General features: G+C 40.8%; 1 protein-coding gene across 8 annotated transcripts in view; it reads left to right on the top strand.

Moving 5' to 3' along the window:
- The window catches only part of RIC8B (RIC8 guanine nucleotide exchange factor B), a 129,311-nt gene that overhangs the window by 80,344 nt on the left and 26,514 nt on the right, over nt 1-22,453 (top strand). For all 8 annotated transcript variants that reach the window (XR_009866959.1, XR_009866957.1, XR_009866956.1 and 5 more), the window contains exons 7-8: nt 4,626-4,770; nt 19,905-20,049. Coding sequence is in view for 4 of the 8 variants with exons in the window: in XM_062202975.1 (XP_062058959.1) it covers nt 4,626-4,770; nt 19,905-20,049 (290 nt within the window). In the remaining 4 variants the exon portion in view is untranslated. The remainder of the gene's footprint in view (nt 1-4,625; nt 4,771-19,904; nt 20,050-22,453) is intronic.

Genomic DNA, 22,453 nt, shown 5'->3' with positions numbered 1-22,453 from the left:
ACTAGGATAAACTAATTAATTAATGGATTAAGGCCATTTCCATGGTAGATGATTTTGAGACATTCTTCCTTGAAGGACTTGGTGAATAATAATAATAATAAGTGAAAATACTTTGTTTCCTATAGTTTTACATTTTTCTTTTGGACAGGCAGAATTAGAGAGAGAGAGATAGAGAGAAAGGTCTCCCTTCCGTTGGTTTACCCCTCAAATGGCCACTGAGGCCGGCGGGCTGCACTGATCCAAAGCCAGAAGCTTCCTCCTGGTGTCCCATGTGGGTGCAGGGCCCAAGGACTTGGGCCATCCTCCACTGCACTTCCAGGCCACAGCAGAGAGCTGAACTGGAAGAGGAGCAACCGGGACAGAATCCGGCGCCCCGACCGGGACTAGAACCCGGGGTACTGGCGCCACAGGTGGAGGATTAGCTTAGTGAACCATGGTGCCGGCTTATATTTTTCTTTTTATTTTTTAAAGATTTATTTATTTATTTGAAAGAGTTATGCAGAGAGAGGGAGAGAGAGAGGTCTTCCATCCAATGGTTCACTCCCCAGTTGGCTGCAATGGCTGGAGCTGTGCCGATCTGAAGCCAGGAGCTTCTTCTTCCAGGTCTCCTAGGCAGGTGTAGGGCCCCAAGGACTTGGGCCATCTTCTACTGCTTTCCCAGGCCATAGCAGATAGCTGGATTGGAAGTGGAGCAGCCAGGACTCAAACGCATGCAGGCGGCAGCCTTACCCGCTACACCACAGTCCTGGCCCCCAAGAAAGGCAGATCTTAAAGTAACAGATAAGTTTGGATAATAGTGTAAATGGAACCATGGTTAATTAATTATTGTGTTCTGTAATGAATACCTGATTAAATCCAACTCCACAAAGTGATCTTGAGGGGTCAGCGCTGTGGGTCAGTGGGTTAAAGCCGTGACCTGCCGCGCTGCCAGCATCCCACATGGGTGCCAGTTAGAGTCCTAGCTACTCCATTTCCAACCCAGCTCTCTACTAGTGTGCCTAGGAAAACAGCAGAGGATGGCCCAAGTGCTTGGGCCTCTGTACCTATGTGGGAGACCCGGAAGAAGCTCCTGGCTTCATTGTAGCCCAACCCCAGTTATTGTGGTCATTTGGGGAGTGAAACCAGCAGATGGAAGATCTTTCTCTCTGTAACTCTGCCTCTCAGATAAATAAATAAAGCTTTAAAAAAATGGTCTTGAATATTCTGTATTTGGACATATAGGAAAGAAAACAGATGGTAGAAATTATTGACCCAGGTTGTATTAGTCTGGACTGACTTACAAAAGTGATGAGTATTCCATGCACTTCAAAGAGAAGCTGGGCAAGATATGTCAAAGAAAAAATTGTTAGCAGGTAGTATTTGGAGGGGAGTACATATGCAGTTTGTCTCTACATATGCAGAGAGTGATATTTAGCAATAACAACAAGAAATTTCTTAAGGTTTTATTAAATTTTCACTTGAAATGCAGAGTGACAGAGAGAGAGAGAGAGAGAGCTAATTCACTCTCCAGGTGCTTAAAATATCCAGGGTTGGGCCAGGCTGCATCCAGGAGCCCAGAGTGCAATCTAGGTCTCCCAAGTGGGTGACAGAGATCCATGCACTTGAGCCATCTTCTGCTGCCTCCCAGGGTGTGCATTAACAGGGAGCTGGATCAGAAGCAGAAGAGCCAGTACTCAAACCAGCTTTCTGTTATGGGATGTAAGTAGCAGCTTACCTCGCTGCACCACAATGCCCAACCCCTAAGAAGTGGTTTTAAGGAACCGAAAACACAACACAGCTTCAGAGTTTTTATGTGATAATCTTTGTTAATGTATTCTAGGTACTGTTAACACAATGAGATCACTCGTTAACGTATCTCGTTCTTCCAGATATGGGAGATCAAATCAGTATGGTTGATACAATCAAATAAGCATCTATTGTGTAATTATTTTCTACCTAGTGTTATAGCCTCTGTTCTGTCAGAGAGATACTGAAATATGGACTCTGTTAACATTTTAGTTATTCGATTTTCTGAGGGTTAATTTCCATTTTTGTTCATAGTTATATCTCCAGTGTCTTCAGTACCTCCTGATGTAGGAACTCAGTATAGAAAGGGAAGGAAAAATGTCATTTGAATGGACTCAGATAAATCATATGTGCATAGAAGGTTTGGCACACAATAGGCAATGCAAATTATTATTTGAGTTTGTTTCTGTTCTCATGTCCTAGTATACTGCCTAACTATGTAGAAGGCATTTAATAAAAGTTGAATTAATTCATTATGCCTTCAATCAGAATATTTATTGTTGGTTGCACCTATAATATGTTAGGCACTGGGAAGATAGCAGTGAAAAACACAAAGAAATTCCTCCCCTAGGGGTAGGCATAGTAACACAGCCTGTTAAGCTGCTACTGGGGATGCCTACATCCCATATTGGTGTGCCTGGTTCTAGTCCTGGCTCTCTGCTTCCCGTCCAACTTCCTGCTAATGCATACTGAATACCAACAGATGATGGCTCAAGTGCTTGGGACCCTCAATGTGGGAGGCCTGGAATGAATTCCAGGCTCCTGGCTTTGGCTTGCCCCAACCCCAGTTGTTGTAGGCATTTGGGAAATGAACCAGCAGATGAAGGAATTGTCTCTTTGTCTCTGTCTCTCTCTCTTTCCGTTACTTTTCCTTTCAAGTAATTGAAAAAAAAAAAAAAAAACGCAGTTATTATGGATCCCACCAAGGTTTAGTCAACCAGAATCTATATTTTAATAAGATCCACAGGTATTTGGCATGCACAGCTGTCTCAGAAGCACTAGCCTGAAGGTTAGTAAGCTGACTTTATGACACTGTAATTTGTTCTGTAATCAGTCTGTAGTTAAGGTGGTGGCAGCATAGTTAATACTGTATTATGTTGACTGTTCTTTATATAGATTTACCAAAAAAGTAAAATCTTGAAAAATCTAAGAGAGAAGAGATCATTTGAATATAATGTCTGCCCTTATTTCAGTCTGCTTCTTTCAACAAGCCCTTCATAAAATCCTCTAAGTATATTTCTTCCTATCAGTTAGAAAAATGTCTGAAGGTCAGGGAAGAATTCAACACAGAGATACAATTTAGGCAGTCATCAGGATGTAGAGACTGTGGAGAGCCATAAAACAAGAGGAGATCACCAATAGTTTAAGTGAAAATAATGAAGAAAAATTGCCCAGGAACTCAACACTTCAATATTCCAACATTTATAAGATAGAGAAAAGAGAATTGGCAACAGAGGCTGAGACAGAGCCACCAGTGAGATAAGAGAAGAACCAGGAGAGAGGTGTCTGGGTGGTTGGATAGGTAAGTGAGGGATCAAAGGAACAGACAAACTAAGCAAGGTATAGGTGCCCTCAGAGGATCAGTCTATAGAGTAGGTATAAGATGATATTACTGCCTCCTTTGCAGGGTCATTGTGAGGATTATAAATAATATATGTGTATTAGAGCAACTAGTGTATAGATAGTGCTCCATAATTACGGGCTTAGTATTATCCAAAGTACATTAACCAGAAGGATTTCAGATTTCAGACATTTTGGATTTTGTAATATTTGCTTATATATAATGAGATGTCTTAGGAATGGGACCCAAGTCTAACTAAATTCATTTATGTTTCATATATATCTTATACACATAGCCTGAAGTTAATTTTATACAGTATTTTTAGAGCAGCTACATGTGACTACAACACAAAGTCTGGTGTTAATTTTTCCACTTAGGATATCATATTGGTCCTCAAAAAGTTTGGAGTATATCATATTAGGGATGCCCAACCTTTAATAGCCATTTTTTATTGTAAAATTAAACAACTAGAAAATATAAGTACAGATTTCTTTTTTCTTTCTTTTTTTTTTTTTTTAGTAAATACTGAAAATGCTGCTGGACTCTATAAAAGGTGAAAATCACTATGACTCAGGCTATCCTCTGTGGAAGGAAGAGAAACTTGACCCAGCCTTTAAAATGGATTTTAGGCCGGTGCCTCGGCTCAATAGGCTAATCCTCCGCCTGTGGCGCCGGCACACCGAGTTCTAGTCCCAGTCAGGGTGCTGGATTCTGTCCTGGTTGCCCCTCTTCCAGGCCAGCTCTCTGCTGTGGCCCGGGAAAGCAGTGGAGGATGGCCCAAGTGCTTGGGCCCTGCACCCGCATGGGAGACCAGGAGGAAGCACCTGGCTCCTGGCTTCGGATCAGTGCGGTGCACCAGCCGCAGCGTGCCAGCTACGGTGGCCATTGGAGGATGAACCAACAGCAAAGGAAGACCTTTCTCTCTGTCTCTCTCTCTCGCTGTCCACTCTGCCTGTCAAAAAAGAAAAGTGGATTTTGATAGGGGCAAGGTATTCCTGGTGCTGAGATGAGTAAAAACTCATGGTGGTACAGTGGAGCTGTTTCTATTCAAATGAAACCCTATTACAGGCATGAAAGTATTTGAGGCCAGTTTTTTGTTGTTGTTGCATTATTTTAGTTTATTTCATTTATTAGCTAACCCATACTTATATTTTAAAAACTTTCCCTCTCTTAGGAAAATAAGCCCAATAAAAGTTGCAAAACTGGCCAGTTGCACAGTACCATTCTTACTTACTCTAGTACCCTTGATTAATGCTGGTTTTTACGTTTGTGTCACCAGGTTTTACCACCTTTGAGGGATGTGACAAATCGACCTGAAGTAGGCTCAACTGTGAGAAATAAGCTGGTGCGCCTCATGACACATGTTGACCTTGGAGTCAAGCAAATTGCTGCTGAATTCCTTTTTGTCCTTTGCAAAGAAAGAGGTAAGTTAAACTCGCCTTGCCCTCTGCTTTTGTTTTTGGGAGAGAATTTGAGAAATCTTCCTAGTAGTACCACCTCATTTCACTCTTTGAAGAGCTTAACATGTAGCGCTTCTATTAGAAGGACTGAGGAGATAACAAAAATTAATAATTGAAAAGCACATGTATATGCTTTCTGAATCCATTAAGACATGAATGCAAAGACAGAGACAGTACAGAGCATACTCAAATTTAAACTTTATCTTCTGTATCCTTAACCCAGATGACTTAGTCTTGATGGGGTAGGACCTGAAGCCATTATGAAAAAGTCTGCTTAAGTAATTTAGGTACTACTATCTTGATAACAAGGCACAGGCCTGTGTTAGTTCCCTATTTAATTCCTCTTGGAATTGAAGCTATAGACACTTTGGTTTCTTCATTTACTTCCTCAATCAATAAATAGTGAATGTGAAACTATATAGTGTATTAGATAGAAGTACAAAAGTATATAGGATGTCCCTGGCATTGTTGCACAGTGGGTTAAGCCACAGCCTGTGATGCCAGCATCCTGTATCAGAGCTCCAGTTCCAGTCCTGACTGCTCTGCTTCTGATCCAGCTGCCTGCTAATGTGCCTGAAGATGGTGGAAGATGGCACAAGTGCCTGGGCCGCTACCACCCATGTAGGAGAGTTCATTCTAATGAGTAGAGTCTAGGCTCCTGGCTTGGCGACCAACTCCAGCTGTGGTGGCCATTTGGAGAGTGAACCAGCAGATGGAAGATCTCTTTCTCTCTCTCTCTCTCTGTTCACTCTACCTTCAAATAAATAAATAAAATCTTTAAAAATAATGCATAAAACATGTCCCTTACCCTTCAGTTAAGGGTAAAACAGTGGTAGAGAGAATTTTTTTTAAAGATTTTATTTATTTATTTGAGAGGTAGAGTTACAGACAGTGAGAGAAAGAGACAGAGAGAAAAGTCTTCCATCCGTTGGTTCACTCCCCAAATGGCCGCAATGGCTGGGGGTGTGCTGATCTGAAGCCAGGAGCCAGGTGCTTCTTCCCAGTCTCCCACATGGGTACAGGGGCCCAAGATCTTGGGCCATCCTCTACTGCTTTCCCAGGCCATAGCAGAGAGCTGGATTGGAAGAGGAACAGCCGGGACTAGAACCGGCACCCATATGGGATGCCGGTGCTGCAGGCGGAGGATTAACCTCCATCATGGTGCCGGCCTGGAGAGAATTTTTAAAATAACTATAGTACAATGTAATAACACAATGTCAATTTATATAAAGTTATCATCTACTGAGATATCCAGCAGTTAAAAATGTTTCATAAGGGGACTGCTGCTGTGGTGGAGTGGGTAAAGCATTGCCTGCAACACCAGCATCCCATGTGGGCACTGGTTCGAGTCCCAGCTGCTCCACTTCTGATCCAGCTCCCTTCTAATGTGCCTGAGAAAGCAGCAGAGGATGGCCCAAGTGCTTGGGCCCCTGTTACCCACTTGGCAGATCCAGAGGAGGCCCCTGGCTCTTGGCTTCAGAGTGGCCAGCTCTAGCCATTGCAGTCATTTGGGGAGTGAACCAGTGGATGTAAGATCTGTGTGTGTGTGTGTGTGTGTGTCTCTCTCTCTATCTCTCTATCTCTGTAACTCTTTCAAATAAATAAGTAAATCTTGTTTAAAAATTTCATAAATTTTTATGGATTATTATGCAAAAGACAAGTTCTCTAAAGACGGATTATTGATTAAATTGAGATTTTTCTCACCTATTCTCCTAGTTTAATTATACCAATGTAAAATCTCATCTAAGAAGGTTTCTTATTCTATTTTTTGAAAGTGATCTAGTACTGTGAGATAGATGCTTCAGCTCTCTCAAAATACTAACTCAGAGAAAGGCATTTGGCCTATCAGTTAAGACACCTGCATCTCATATCTGAATTTTGGTGCCTGACTCCAACTCCTCACTTCAGCTTCCTGCTAGTGTACATCCTCAGGGCAGCAGTGATGACCCAAGTAATTGGGTCCCTGGCACCCACACGGGAAACCTGTATTGAGTTCCCAAGTTTTGCCTCAGCTGAGCCCTAGCCATTGCAAGCATTTAAGGAAGTAAACAAGTGGATGGGAGCTCTCTGTCTGGCATGCTTGCCCTCTCACTCTTCTTTGATGTTTTTTAAAATCTTAAGTCAATTGTATTCAGAAACTTCATTTCTGACTTATTAATCCAACCACTTAAGTTAACCTGTTAAGATGATATAGTATAATTGATTATTTTCAAAATGATAGTAAATATAACTATTACAGAATGAGATACTATGTGCCTGACATTGGGAACATCATCTCATTTCATCTCTTAGGGACCATCTAAGGTAAATACTGTTATTTCAGCTTTATAAATGAAGCAGTCTCGCTTGAGAGCCTTTTAGCAACTTATCTAAGGTCACACAAGCTTACGGCTGAAGCCTGAACTTCTGTATTCTTTACATCCTGCGTATTTCCTCTTATAACAATTATCTTCAGGTATGATTATAGGTTAGTTTACTTAGCATTTGTTCTTTTAAACAGTTTGCTTCTTTAATAACTGAAAAAAGGAAGATTAGTAATCCTGGTTAGCATAGTGGTTGTATATATCTGTAAATATTGACTGTTTTGATTCAATTTTTCCAAGATGAGAAAAGAGCTATTTTTAAAATGACATTATGTATGTAGGTATAAGAAGCCTAAACCATACATGTGTTCCTAGTCACTGAAAAAGTTTGTCGAAGTATACACTGAAATATTAGAGATTGTTACCTCGAAGTGTAATATTTCTGATAATTTTTTTGTTCTCTGTATTATAATTTTCTACTAAATATGAGGGGATTTCAAAAAGTTCATTGAAAAATGGAATTAGGTAAGTTTAGGGGACCAGCATTGTGACACAGAAGATAAAGCCATTACTTTTAATGCTGGCATCCCAGAGTAGAGTGCTGGTTCAAGTTACAGCCATTCTGCTTCCAATCCAGCTTCCTACCAGTGCACCTTGGAAGTCAGCAGATGATGGTCCAAAGCACTCGGGCTCCTGCCACCCAAGTGGGAGAGCCAGATAGAGTTCCAGGCTTCTGGCTTCAGCTTGTCCCAGCCCTGGCTTTTGTAGTCAGTTAGAGAATGAACTAGAGGGTGGAAAAAATTTTTTTTCTCTTTCTGTCTCTTGTTCTGCCTTTCAAATAAATAAATCTTTAAAAAATTAAGTTTAGGCACAAGAATTTGGCATAGCTATTCTAAGATGCCTGCATCCCATTTTGGAATGAATTCCTGGATTCAAATCCTAGTTTCACTCCTGATTCTGGTTTCCTGTTAATACTCACCCTGGGAGGTAACGCATGATGGCTCAAGTACTTGTATCCCTTCCACCCATGTGGAAAACCCAGATTGAGTTCCCAGCTCTCACTTTGAATCTGGCCCAACTGTAGACATTGTGGACATTTGGGAAGTAAACCAGTAGATGGGAACATATTCATTCATTCTTTCTCTCTTTCTCTCTCTCTGTCTTTCAAATAAAATACATGAATTAAAATAATTTTTTAAGATTATTTTGGTGCAAAACATTTTGAAATACATACACCGTCTTTTTTTTTTTAAGATTTTTTTTTTATTATCATATTTCTTTTTTTTATTTTTTTTTATTTTTTTTTATTTTTGACAGGCAGAGTGGACAGTGAGAGAGAGAGAGACAGAGAGAAAGGTCTTCCTTTTGCCGTTGGTTCACCCTCCAATGGCCGCCGCGGTTGGCGCGCTGCGGCCGGCGCACCGCGCTGATCCGATGGCAGGAGCCAGGGGCTTCTCCTGGTCTCCCATGGGGTGCAGGGCCCAAGCACTTGGGCCATCCTCCACTGCACTCCCTGGCCACAGCAGAGAGCTGGCCTGGAAGAGGGGCAACCGGGACAGAATCCGGTGCCCCGACCGGGACTAGAACCCGGTGTGCCGGCGCCGCAAGGTGGAGGATTAGCCTAGTGAGCCGCGGCGCCGGCCTTAAGATTTTTTTTTTAAGATTTATCCAAAAGCCAACTCACAGTAGCAAAATAATTTTCTTTTCATTTGACCTTTGACAGTTCTTTATATAGTTATCTGCTTTATTTCAGATTTGATTGTATGTTTAGATACATTCCTCTGGAATACAAACTCATTGATTTAGCAAAGATTTTTAGAGCTACATCCTGAGATTATAGATGTGTACAAAATAAACAAGACCTCTGTTCTTATGTTACTGACTTTCTTTTTTTTAAGGGTCACTAATTCAAATGCCAGTCGTAGGCAGGCTGGTAAAAAAGAGGGGGGGGGGGGAGGGAGGGAGAGAGAGAGAGAAAAGAAAAAAAGTCAGGTGTACTAGATGTAGGTTGATAAATGAAAACTGACACTTTGCAGGAACACGTTTTTGGGAAACACTGAGGTAAGGGGTGGGGGGCACACAACAGATGGGAGGAGACTGGAAGGAGGATGTTGCTGGGGCTGTGAGGGCACTTCAAAAAGCTTGTGGGGACATTAAAATTGTTTGGCGCAAAAAGATTTTGAAATCCATAGTTTTTTCATATACATTTTCCTTTAACTTTTTGAAGACCTCTTGCATTTAGTTCCAGCTGGTTATTACCATAAGGTAACATGTAGGCAGTATAACTAGATCTTCGAAAGTTTTCAAAAGAATGGTTAGAGGGGCTGGCGCTGTGGCACAGCGGGTTAATGCCTTGGCCTGAAGTGCCGGCATCCCATATGGGCGCCGGTTCTAGTCCCAGCTGCTCTTCTTCTGATCCAGCTCTCTGGTATGACCTGGGAAAGCAGGTGAAGATGGCCCAAGTCCTTGGGCCCCTGGGTCCATGTGGGAGACCTGGAAGAAGCTCCTGGCTCCTGGCTTCGGATCGGCACAGCTCCGGCCATTGCAACCAATTAGGTAGTGAACCATCGGATGGAAGACCTCTCTCTCTCTCTGCCTCTCCTCTCTGTGTGTAATGCTGACTTTCAAAGAAACAAATCTTTAAAAAAAAAAAAAAAAGAATGGTTAGAACATTGAATTTTTACATAAACTCTCTCAGGCTTTTATTCAGTGAATGATTTTTAACATTTTTATTGACTTATGTTACTAAGCAAAGATAGAGACAGCCAGGCTAATAAAGATCTTCCATATACTGGTTCACACTCCAAATGCCTACAACACTCATGGTAGGCCAGGATGAAGGCAGGAGCTGGGAACTCAATCCAGGTTTCCCTTGTGGATGGGAGGGACTCAAATACTTGGATATCACTTGCTGCCTCCCAGGGTGCACATTAGCAGAAGCTTAAACTGGAAGCAGAGCTAAAATTTGAACCCAAGCACTCTGCTATGAGACGTAGGTGTTCCAAGTGGTGTCATAGTAGCTACATCAGATGCTGACCTTTTTAAGTATTATCAACTAATTACAATTTAAAACTTGGTCTAAAAAATGTTTGCAGTCTACCTTCAGTGTTAAAGGTCATCACATTTGGGAGCTTATGTTTGGAGTTAGACTATCAAAACGAAATACATTTCAAGTAATTTATCAGAGTGGCTGAACTTTCTATTTTGCCCTATTTAAAAAAAATTACTTATTTATTTGAAAGGCAGAGTTACAAAGATATATCTTCCATCTGCTGGTTCACTCCTCAGGTGGCTACTTTAGCCAGGGCTTGGCCAGATGGAAATCAGGAGCCTGGAATTCCATCCAGGTTTCCCACGTAAGTGGCAGGGGCACAAGGACTTGGACCATCCTCCATTGCTTTCCCAGGCCCATTAGTAGGGAGTGGGATCAGAAGTGGAGCAGCTGAGACTCAAACTAGCATCCATATGGGATGTTGACATTGCAGGCTATGGCTTAACCTCCCCTGATTTTTTCTCTCAAGGATTTGCAAAGCTAACTTTGAAAAGTAAAGGTACTTTGATTAAGGTTTAAAGTTTGGACCACGAAGTAGAGATAGCAAGCAGCAATCAGATTAAGTTAGCAACAGAGGCCAAGCTGCATCTCTAGCTGATATTGACCAGCAGGTTAACTTGTGCTCAGGCTGTCAACTTATTCTGTTGAGACTTAACATAACAAAACTTTTGTTATTGCCTTGCAAATTGTGTACTTTTTAAAGGAGCTTGAAGGCAAGCCTTATGTAGTTTAATGAGAAAGAAATTATTTGGGGCTGGCCTTGTGGTGTAGCAGGTAAAGCCACCACCTGTGACACCAGCATCCATAGGGGCTTCAGTTCGAGACATGGCTGCTCTACTTCCAATCCAGCTTCCTGCTTTTCCTGGGAAAAGCAGCAGAAGATGCCCCAAATGTTTGGGCCACTGCGTAGGAGACCTAACTGGCACAGCCCTGACCATTGTGGCTGTATGGGGAGTGAACCAGTGAATGGAAGATATCCCCCCCTTCCTTTCTCTTTCTCTCTCTCTCTCTCTCTCTCTGTAACTCTGCCTTTCAAAGAAATAAAAATAAATACATTTTTAAAACAAATAAATTATTTATAAAATAATTACTTGCTTTGTTGAGTTTCCTTCCACCCCTTTTTACTTGTTCATTAATTCTCAGTATATCTGGTAGGCATTGTGGTAGAAGATAAATTGCAGATCAATTAGACTTGAATTCTCTCTGTACATAGCCCCATACCTATAAATTTAGAGTAATCCGTCTCAGTCCCAGAAGTATCTGTCTCTTTAGCTCAGGGCTAAACAGTCTCCCTTTCCTTGTTATCTTTTATCTTCTTGTCTTTGTAGAAGGTGTGCTCAATCAGTTGTTACTTTCTGTTTTGTGTTTATAATTGTCCCTGTGTGCTTTCCTCAAGCTGTATACATATTCATATCACTGCCCTTCACATCTTAGCATTTAAAAAAACTAACCTGTTTCTCTTTTCAGTATCCCTACTACCTACTTAGTCTTCAACCTGCTGCAGGTCCACAGCTTACCACCAAATTCCAGTGGTTGTGGACCTTGCTTTTCATCACCAATCTCAATCCCACTGAAAATGCTCTCAGTAAGGTCACTAATTTCCTAATTTTCAAAAACAATTAGGTAGGTCTTAGTCTTGTAAATCTGGTAATGGTTGACACTATTGACCACTCTGTTTCTGTGCTACTACACACTCATAAGTGACCTCTTTCTCTTCAGTCTCTTTCATTTCTGTCTTTGTCTATGTCTACATTGTTTTAAAAAAAGATTTACTTATTTATTTATTTGAAAGGCAGAGTTACAGAGAGGGAGAGACAGAGGCAGAGAAAGAAATCTTTTATTTGCTGGTTTATTTCCCAAATGGCCACAATGGCCAGGCCAAAGCCAGGAGCCAAAAGCTTCGTCCAGGCCTCCCAAGTGGGTGCAGGGGCCAAAGAACTTGGGCCATCCTCTACTGCTTCCCAGGCACATTAGCAGGGCACTGGATTGGAAGTGGAGCAGCTGGGACTCCAATCAGCACTCATATCGGATACTGGTGCTGCAGGCAACTGTTTGACCCGCTGTGCCACAGTGCTGGCCCTCCATGTCCACATTTAATTGCTAGTGTTCCCTTCAGGTTCCAATTCTCACTTCACATTGCTCCCTAAGTAATCTCATTCTCTGACTTGGTGTCTGTTTCAGCCAGTTTGCTGAATGGATTTTGAAATCTGTGTATCTCCAATCCCAACCTTTCTCTTGAATCTTAGTCATGTTATTCTACCTGCTACTAGACATCTCCACCTCAGTTTCACACAGATGTCTCAAATTCCTGTCTAAAGTTGAGTACTATCTCCTTCCCCATGCCTCTCAACCTCTTCTTTATCATTTGATCACTTAATCTGCAGAAGGCACCATTACCTGTTTACTTGTTAAAGCCAGAAACCTAGGAGTTCTCCTAGCTTCTTTTCACTCCCCAAATGGCAAGAGCCAGGGCTGGGACATACCAAATCCAGGAGCTTCTTCCAGGTCTCCCACATGAGTACAGGGGCCCAAGGACTTGGGCTGTCCTGCACTACTTTCCCTGGCACATCAGCAGGGAGCTAGGCGGGAAGTGGAACAACTGGGACTCAAACTGGCGCCCATATGGGATGCCAGTCGGTATCTTTAAGTGGCAGCCACAGCTTTATCTGCTACTAAGCTGGTCCCTAAAGTCATTTCCTTAAGCTGTTAATAAAGTAATAACATCAATCTTTCTGTATTTAGTCAGGTTTTCTTCTGTTTCTCTTATACATGGTTAACAGAGGGATCATTCTAAAATAAAAATATACTGGTCATTCCTCCCATGTGAAACTTACAGTGATTCCTTATCACCTGCATGATAAAATCCACATTTTACTCCATGGCTTACCTCTGTAGTATGTGTTACATTCCTTGCGTAACAACACTGAATTCTTTATTCTTACGTTGCCCCATTTCTTGATATAGCTCTATGGTTGCCAGATATAGTTCCTTTTGCATGCAGTGCCTTTACCCGTGATAGGCTAGAGAGCTTTTCTTATCCTTGAACATCAGCTTCATCATCATCTATGTGAAGACTTCTCTATCCATCATTAATCATTCTTTTCATTGTATCATTTTTACTTACCTCTGTTTTTAATACTTTTGAAAATTGTTATTTTGTAATTCTTACTTGTTAAACTAGCATTCCAGACATCTGTTTTCTTTAGATTGGAGACCATACCTTACTTATATTTTTTGATCCCCATTGCTTAATAAAATAAGTACTTTACAAATAGTTGTTCCCAATAAATGCTAAATAAAAGAACAAACATTTGTGCTCTCTCTCAGCGCAGACTGGTGTAGTACAGTGTCCTGCAAATAATTATAAATAAATAAAAGTATAATTTGTAAATATATATTTATGCATGTAAATATAAAAAGTACACTGTGGTAAGCACAGTGGTAAGGAGAATGTGCCAGGAGCTATGGCATTCCAGAAGAGGGAATGACTTGGGAATGTAGAGGTCAGAGAAAGTCTTCACAAAGACAAAGGAATGGGAGATAGCCTTGACTAGAGACTAGTTCAAGGTTCGCGGCATCCACAAGGGAGGAGACAAGTTTGGTAAAGAAGACAGAAGTCATAAAATTAAGAGCCCAGGCTCTGTTTTTGAATTTGAGTTTAGCCTTTAGGAGATAAATTAGAGGTTTGATGCAGGAAGGCAATAAAATCATTTGATTTACAAAGATATCAGGAACTTGTGTGAATTTAAGGAATAGTAGAGGGAATAAGGAATGGAATAAGGACACTAAGGAAGCTGTTGGTATGGATTTCTAAAAACTGCAGTATTTGACTAGAAAAAAAAAAGGATTTACACAAAAAGGGAAATGGTCTCTGGATAGAATTTGGTTCTGCCATTCTTGACAGAAGAGCAAACTGTCTGCTTTTCTGATACACTGTGTGAACAGTAATTCTCTGCCCACCAGTGAAGTTCTGATTTGCACAGTAGTTTGGTGGCTGCTTTGCTCTGTTCCTAGTGTTCTGTAGCGTCTAGGGAAATTTTGACTGGATGCTAAGATGGAAGCATTTTCCCAGAAGTGTATAAATGATTGCTACAACAAAAAACAAATGTACTTATGTGCTTTTTTTAAAAGGACCGCCCAGAAAATCTTCGGTGTCTTAGTAGCTTACTTTAATATCCAAGTTCAGCCCTCCTTTTATTTCTTATCCAGTGTCAAAAAGAATATGGTATATTTGATTTTTTAAAATATTTGCTTATTTATTTGAAGGAGAGCGAGAGCGAGAGCGAGAGAGAGAGAGAGAGAGAGATCTTCCATATGCTGGTTCACTCCCCAGATGGCCACCATGGCTGAAGCTAGGCCAGACTGAAACCAGGAACCCAGAGCTCCATTCAGGTCTCTCATGTAGGTAGCAGGGGCCCAAATACTTGGGCCATCCTCTGCTGCTTTCTTAGGCACGTTATTAGCAGGGAGCTGGATCAGAAGCAGAGCAGCAGGGACTTGAGCCAGCACTCAGATTGGGGTGCTGGCATTGCAGACAGCAGCTTAGCTTGCTGATGCTGATTCCTATGTGGTATATTGAAAACAGACTAAAAAGGAGCTAGAGATGCTCCACTAAGTGCTTTTAACTTAGGACTTTGTGTTCCATTTCTATCCATTTTCAGATATTTTAGCAGTTTACTTCATAAAAACTCATTTTATTTTTAAACTATTGCCTATAGCCTTACCTATTCTGAAGGCAAAGTGTGTCTTAAATCATCTTTGTAACCTATACTGTCACAGAGTTGGCATACAATATTTGTTCCACTGAAAGAGCAGTAAACATTATTTCCCTAAGTGTGCCATAGATTTTTACTGTTGACAAGCTTTCAGAGAGATTTTCCACATAAAGCAATACTTCACTTTCTGTTCACTTGCTTAACCTATTTTGACCTTTCCTGATCTTTCCATTTTTAGATTATTTTGTTAGCCATTTTTTATTATTGTTATTTTATCTTTAAGTATATTAAGTTAAATCATTTATTTATATAACCTCAATTTAGATTTTCATAATTTCAGTGAATACCTATTTTCTGGAGCTACTAAACATACTTTTTTTTTTACTTTAAAAATTTTTTTTCAACTTTTATTTAATAAACATAAATTTCCAAAGTACAACTTTTGGATTATAGTGGCTTTCCCCCTCCATAACTTCCCTCCCACCCTCAGCCCTCCCATCTCCCACTCCCTCTCCCATCCCATTCTTCATCAAGATTCATTTTCAATTCTCTTTATATACAGAAGATCAACTTAGTATATACTAAGTAAAGATTTCAACAGATTGCACCTGCACAGACACACAAAGTATAGAGTACTATTTGAGTAGTAGTTTTACATTAATGCGCATAGTACAACTCATTAAGGACAGAGATCCTACATGGGGAGCAAGTGCACAGTGACTCCTGTTGTTGATTTAACAATTGACACTCTTATTTATGACGTCAGTAATCACCTGAGGCTCTTGTCATGAGCTGCCAAGGCTATGGAAGCCTCTTGAGTTCTCAAACCCTGATCTTATTTAGACAAGGCCATAGTCAAAATGGAAGTTCTCTCCTCCCTTCAGAGAAAGGTACCTCCTTCTTTGATGGCCCATTCTTTCCACTGGGATCTCACTCACAGAGATCTTTCATTTAGGTCATTTTTTTGCCACAGTGTCTTGGCTTTCCATGCCTAAGAAACTCTCATGGGCTTTTTAGCCAGATCCAAAGCCTTAAAGGCTGACTCTGAGCCCAGAGTGCAAAACATACTTGTTTGTTTAAAAAAATAGAAGGCTTATCAATAATGCTTGCAGTGAGAGCGTTAGTGCCATATGGGTTTAGATTTGTGATCCTTTGTCTTCAGTGGTTTTGTGCGTGATCATGTTTGACCTCCATGAATATTGAAAATGTCTGTTTACACTGTACATTGACTTTTTATTAAGGATTCATTTACTTGAAATAGGATCCTGTACAGCATCCATTGAGAATATTACCAAAGAAACTACGGTTTTCAATCAGGTTTTTTGTTTGTGTGTTTGTTTATTTGTTTTTAGAGTTTACTCATCCAGACATCCATTTATCTGGTTTACTCCCCAAATGTTTACAACAGCCAGAGCTGGGCCAGGCTGAAACTGGGGACCAGGAACTTTAAGTCTCCCACTTGCATGGCAGAGACCCAGCTATTTGAGCCATCACTTGCTGCCCCTCAAGATGTGTATTAGCAGGAATCTAGAATCAGGTACTGAGCTACGACTCAAACCCAGGCACTCTGATAAGGGATACAGGCATTCCAAATAGCATCTTTTTTTTTTTTTTTTTTTTTTGACAGGCAAAGTGGATAGTGAGAGAGAGAGAGACAGAGAGAAAGGTCTTCCTTTTTGCCATTGGTTCACCCTCCAATGGCCGCTGCAGCCAGCGCATCTCGCTGATCCGAAGCCAGGAGCCAGGTGCTTCTCCTGGTCTCCCATGCGGGTGCAGGGCCCAAGGACATGGGCCATCCTCCACTGCCTTCCCGGGCCATAGCAGAGAGCTGGCCTGGAAGAGGGGCAACCAGGATAGAATCCGGCGCCCCAACCGGGACTAGAACCCGGTGTGCCAGCGCCGCAAGGTGGAGGATTAGCCTGTTAAGCCATGGCACCGGCCCCAAATAACATTTTAACTACTGTGCCAAATGCCTGTCCTAAGTATTCTTTTTAAATTAATTATTTACTTATTTGTTTAGAGACACAGAGAGTGTTCTCTCATTGACTGATTCACTCCCCAAATGCCCAAAATGTCCCCTAACTGGGAGCCAAGAACTCAGTCCAGGTCTCCCACATGGGTGGCAGGAACCCAATCACATGAGCCATCACCGTCTCCCAGCATCTGCATTAGCAGGAAGCTGGAATCTGGAGCAGAGCCAGTTATGGAAACATAGGCGCTTCAGTATGGTATACAGGCATCCTAACTGTTGGACCTAACACCTGCCCCACCAATAGGTTTTAAGGTTGATAATGACTGGGGTAGGGGCTGGCCCTGTGGCATAATAGGCTAAGCCTCCAACTGTGGCACCAGCATCCTATATGGGCACCAGTTCATGTCCTGGCTGCTCCACCTCTGATCCAGCTCTCTGCTTATAGCCTGGGAAAGCAGTAGAAGTTGGCCCAAGTCCTTGGGCCCCCACACTCACTTGGAAGATGCGGAAGAAGCTCCTGGCTCCTGGCATTGGATCAACCCAGCTCTGGCCATTGCGGCGATTTAGAGAGTGAACCAGGGATGGAAGACCTTTTCCTCTGTCTCTCCCTCTCTTTGTAGCTCTATCTCTCAAACAAATAAATAAAAATAAAAATAACAGAAGAAGAAAATGACTAGGGTAAATGTCATTTCATTTACTTATATTATTAACGCATGTTTCCTTTTACACGGTTCTTACTAGTTTGCTTTATTCTTTGAAAGTAGGGCTTCTTTTTATTTGTCCTGGAACTACTTTTTTTTTTTAAAGATTTATTTGCTTATTTATTTGTTTTAATACAGAGTTACAGAGAGAGGGAGAGACAAAGATCTTCCATTTGCTTGTTCACTTGCCAAATGGCTATAAGGCCCCAGCTGGACCAAGCCACAGCCAGGAACCTGAAACTTCATCCAGGTCTCCCATGTGGGTGGAAGTGGCCTAAGTAGGCAGGCCACCTTCCTCTGCTTTCCCAGGCCCATTAGCAGGGAATCCGACAGGACAAAGCCAAGATTCGAACTGGCACCCACAGAAGATGGTGGCATTGTAGGCTGTGTCCCAACCTGCTCCGCCATAGCACCTGCCCCCTTCAAAGTGATTTTAATTATCCTTGTCTGTATCTCCTCCAACTTTATTTTGTAAATGACCTGAATTATAGTAGTATTCCAGATATAGACTTTTCTCTGGCTTTATACATGGATAAGATAGTAGGAAATAAATTTTGCCTGTTTTTATCATTTGATTAAATATACTGGTGTTTACCTTGAAATTGATCTGAAAAAAAGGAAGTACTGGTTATTAAAGCTACCATTTATTGCTTTGTATCTTCCTTAAAGCTATTTTAAAGTCACCCAAAATTTAAAAAAATCCTACAGTGCAGGGTTTTCTTGTAAAAGTTTATGTCTATTCATCTCAGAGATACTGCCTTACACTGTTGGCAGGGGAATACCAACTGCAGAGGAATTGCATCATATGTTTCATTGGGATTCTTTTTAAAACTCTAAAATTACCATTTTACCCAATATTATTAGGGAAAAAGAATGAGTGGTTACCTGCGCCAGGTACTCCTTAGCACTTTGCGTGTATTAACTTATGAGGATGATAGTTATTATTCCATTTCTACAGATTAGAAAACTGGAGTACAACTGCAAAATATCTTGTCTAAGGTCAACCAGCTAGTAAGTGGTAGAGCCATTATTAAAATCTGGCCTTACCTTCTCAGTGGATTTCAAATGCTTACGTATTGCTAACTTTATATATATTTTAACATTTTTTTAATGATTTATTTATTGGGACCAGCACTGTGGCATAGCAGGTAAAGAAAGCCGCTGTCTGTAGTGCAGACATTCCATATGGGTGCTGATTTGAGTCCTGGTTGTTTCACTTCTGATCTAGCTCTCTGCAATGGCTTGGGAAAGCAGTAGAAGATGGCCTAAGACCTTGGGCCCCTGTACCCATGCGGGAGATCTGGAAGAAGCTCCAGTCTCCTGGCTTTGGATCAGCCCAGCTCCTGCCATTGTGGCCATTTGGGAAGTGAATCAGTGGATGGAAGACCTCTCTCTCTCTCTCTCTCTCTCTCTCTCTCTTTCTTTCTCTCTCTCTCTCTCTCTCTCTGCCTGCCTCTGCCTCTCTGTAACTGTGCCTTTCAAATAAATAAATAAGTCTTAAAAAAAAGAGAAAATGATAATAAGAAAAAAACCTGGGATATTTTTTAAAAAATAATGAAGATTTATTTATTTATTTTGAAAGGCAGAGTTACAGAGAGAGGGAGAAACAGAGATCTTCCATTGGTTCATTCACTTCCTAAAAGGCCTCAATGCCTAGGAATAAGCCAGGTCAAAGCCAGGAGCTGGAACCCATCTGGGTCTTTCACATGCATGGCAGGGGCCCAAGAACTTGGGCCATCTTCTGCTGCTTTCTCTGGTGCATTCGCAAGGAGCTAGTTTGGAATTAGAGCAGCCAGAGCTTGAACCAGTGCTCATATGGATGCCAGCATCCCAGGTGGCAGCTTAACTTGCTGTGCCACAACACAGGCCCTGTGTTGCTAACTTTTTATTAAAAAGTAGTAAGTTAGTTTTTGTATTTATTAATATCCTTACGTTTTCTTATTTCTTATACCCTTTCCCTCTGATTCCTACAAGGGTCAAAGAAAAAAATTTTATATTACTTGCTGTATTGGTAAAATCCCAATCTGACTCCTGTCTCTAATTTCTTATTTCTCTGAATCTGGATTTTAAAATTTGAAGTTAAAAACTTAAAACATGACAGTTATCAATGGCCTAGCAGTCACAGAGACCATACTCCTGCCAAAAGTGTGTTCAGAACAACCCTGTTTGAATTTCTGATACCTAAACAAGCCTGTTAGTCCTCAATACAGAGGAGGGCTTGTGGGTATCACTGCCACCCTTTGGGTAAACCTCTGTGTCATGGTATGTCTCTTCAGTCTCCCTGCAGCTGAGTGGCTGGTGATGATGATGAGAATCTGAAGATCCCTGTCTCAAACCCTGTTCTGCTTTTTGCAGTGGACAGTCTGCTGAAATACACTGGCTATGGGAATGCTGCAGGACTCTTGGCTGCCAGGGGACTCTTGGCTGGCGGAAGAGGCGATAATTGGTACTCAGAGGATGAGGACACAGACACTGAAGAATACAAAAATGCAAAACCAAAGTATAGTATCTAATTTCTTTTTACCTAACTATGGCTGTGCCTTTGAGTTGGTTATTTGCCTTTCACTTCCTTTGTCTTTGATTTTCCAGTGTTTATTTTCTCTTGTGGATTTGGAAGCTTTCCATTTAATGCTGTTTTTAGATGCAATTTCACAGCTAGTTCCTTAGAGTATGATTTCAAGTGACTGAAGAAGGATAACACTGCAGGAGCTGTTCTGCCACAGAGTATTCTCAGTGCTCATTATTCTCCCCCAAGTACTAAGGAGCTGGTGTTTTTAGATATCTACCATCATACATTGGAAAAGTGTTAGTGCTTACTATTTGCCTTCCTTTCTATAGGTTCAGATTTTAAAGGTATAACCAAGACCAAGTATTTAAGTTGATGATTTGATACTTCAGTCTTCTTAGAAATCTAAATATAGGTCTCGTACTTTCTGAACTTCCCTCTTATATAATAGCTCTATGAACACCCCCCCACACCCCCCCCAAAAAAAGGTAATGAAGACACATTTGTAGCACAAGGAAATAAGTTTCACTCTATAGTAAATTTTAATCTAACATACTTAAGGAATCATATTTTAACTGATGCAGTAATGCAGTGAATAAGCAAACCAGTGACTCTCTGAAGTCTTCTCTGGTGACTACTTAGAAATTAGACAACAATTCTCTTTCATCCCAAGACAAACTACCTCTCCTTTCTGTTTCTTCCCCATCCTTTTCATTCCCCTCTCAAATTCCATCCCAGGTGAATTTCTTAGTTTCCACTTATTAGGAATTATTTAAGCTCAGTTTTTTTCTAGGTTCCATTACTGGACATTCCCTTTTGGCATTATCAGTGATGATTGACATGCTGTGTTTTTTAACGACCAGGTGTGATGTGGATCACATAGTAAATGACTGAGAATAGAGTATCATCTGTAGAATTAGTCCTTTATTTAAAAATAAAAAAGCATAGGCTGTGTCCTGTTAACATAAAAGTAATGGGTTATCAGTATGTGGGAGGGAAATGATCAGTCAACCCTCAATCAGGCAGGACATCTATGACCTATTTCTTAGCAAATCAGGGCTGATCAGGTAGTGTTAACTTTTAGCATCTCCAATGCTGTCAGCCTCTGCAGAGTGTTCTAGTAAAAAAGCCTTTTGGGGAAAAAAAGCTAGCAATGACTCTAAGAAGTACATTCATAATACTGCCACTATTTAGATGCTGTAAATTGAACATACCTATCATGTATTTTAAGCTCAGAGGTATCAATTTACTTCATTTCTAATTATAGAAGTCATCATTCTAAATTAGTCTTACCAGCTCTTGATTTTTTCATCCCATAAACTGTATTTCCACTTCAGTTTAACAGTTTTATATCTCTTCATTTCAGACTTTAAAATATACCACTTGAAAAGTTTCTTATTTTTAAATCAAAGTGGAAATTACATTAGACAGTCCTTGAATCCTGGGGTATGTGGAAGAGAAGTCAAGGAAGAAAAAGCACATGAGTTTCCATGGATGGTTGATATCTTTGCACCTCCGTGTGTGTTTTTGACTTTATTTAGTAGAAGACTTCTAAAATGGTCATGGTCATCTATCTAGCAGGTGCCAGAATGCTACTCTATATTCAGAAGCTCAAAGAAAGCACAAGGACAGTGTGTCTCTTTCAGTGTTATGGCAAACAGACTTAGATTAAGTTGCGGAAGCAGTGTTACATTTCAGGAAAACATTTTTTGTTTAAATCAATAACCATAATGTTTGATTTTGTTGTTGTCTTGGCACTGTGTCATGACAAGCTCCTATACTTGGACCTTACTTCCCTAATTGAAATCTTTTCTAACCTTTGGAGTTGACATATATTTTTCATAGGAATGGTGTGTTAGTGTGATCAGAATAGTCATCATTGTGAAATTTTGTTGTGTTTCTTAAACATTATTCATTACAAGCATGAATTTTTCAAGTGATGTATCTTCCCTCTTCAGATAGATTTGTGTCTCTTTCTCTTAAACCTTCCCTATTTGAGGTGGGAAAAGTGTGGTAGGGTACTTCATAGTTACTTTAAAAGACTTCTTGAAATGGCCCTGTGGAAGTGATGATGAACAAAGTTCTTTGCAAGGAATACAATCCTTTGGACTCTGAGGACTGATCCACAGAGCTCAGAGAACTTGTTAGGAGACTTTTTACCAGTCTAGTCAAATGTAAAGTCAGAATCTGAAAGAATTGCTTACTTCTCTAGTCCCTGATTACCCTTCAGCAGTTAGCATTCCCAAGACCCCAGTCTGCTTTTCTTATAATGTATTTATTCACAGTAGTTGCTAGTATTGGCAGAAGCAGAGAAATAACCTTTCATCCAGTTGGCCCTTGTCCCATTGTCAAAAATGTAAGTGGATTCTGATTAATGCACCAAGGTAACCTGTAATCC

The sequence above is a fragment of the Lepus europaeus genome, chromosome 10 (genome assembly GCF_033115175.1).
Source record: "Lepus europaeus isolate LE1 chromosome 10, mLepTim1.pri, whole genome shotgun sequence".
NCBI lineage: Eukaryota > Metazoa > Chordata > Mammalia > Lagomorpha > Leporidae > Lepus > Lepus europaeus.
This window is presented reverse-complemented; position numbering and strand designations above follow the sequence as displayed.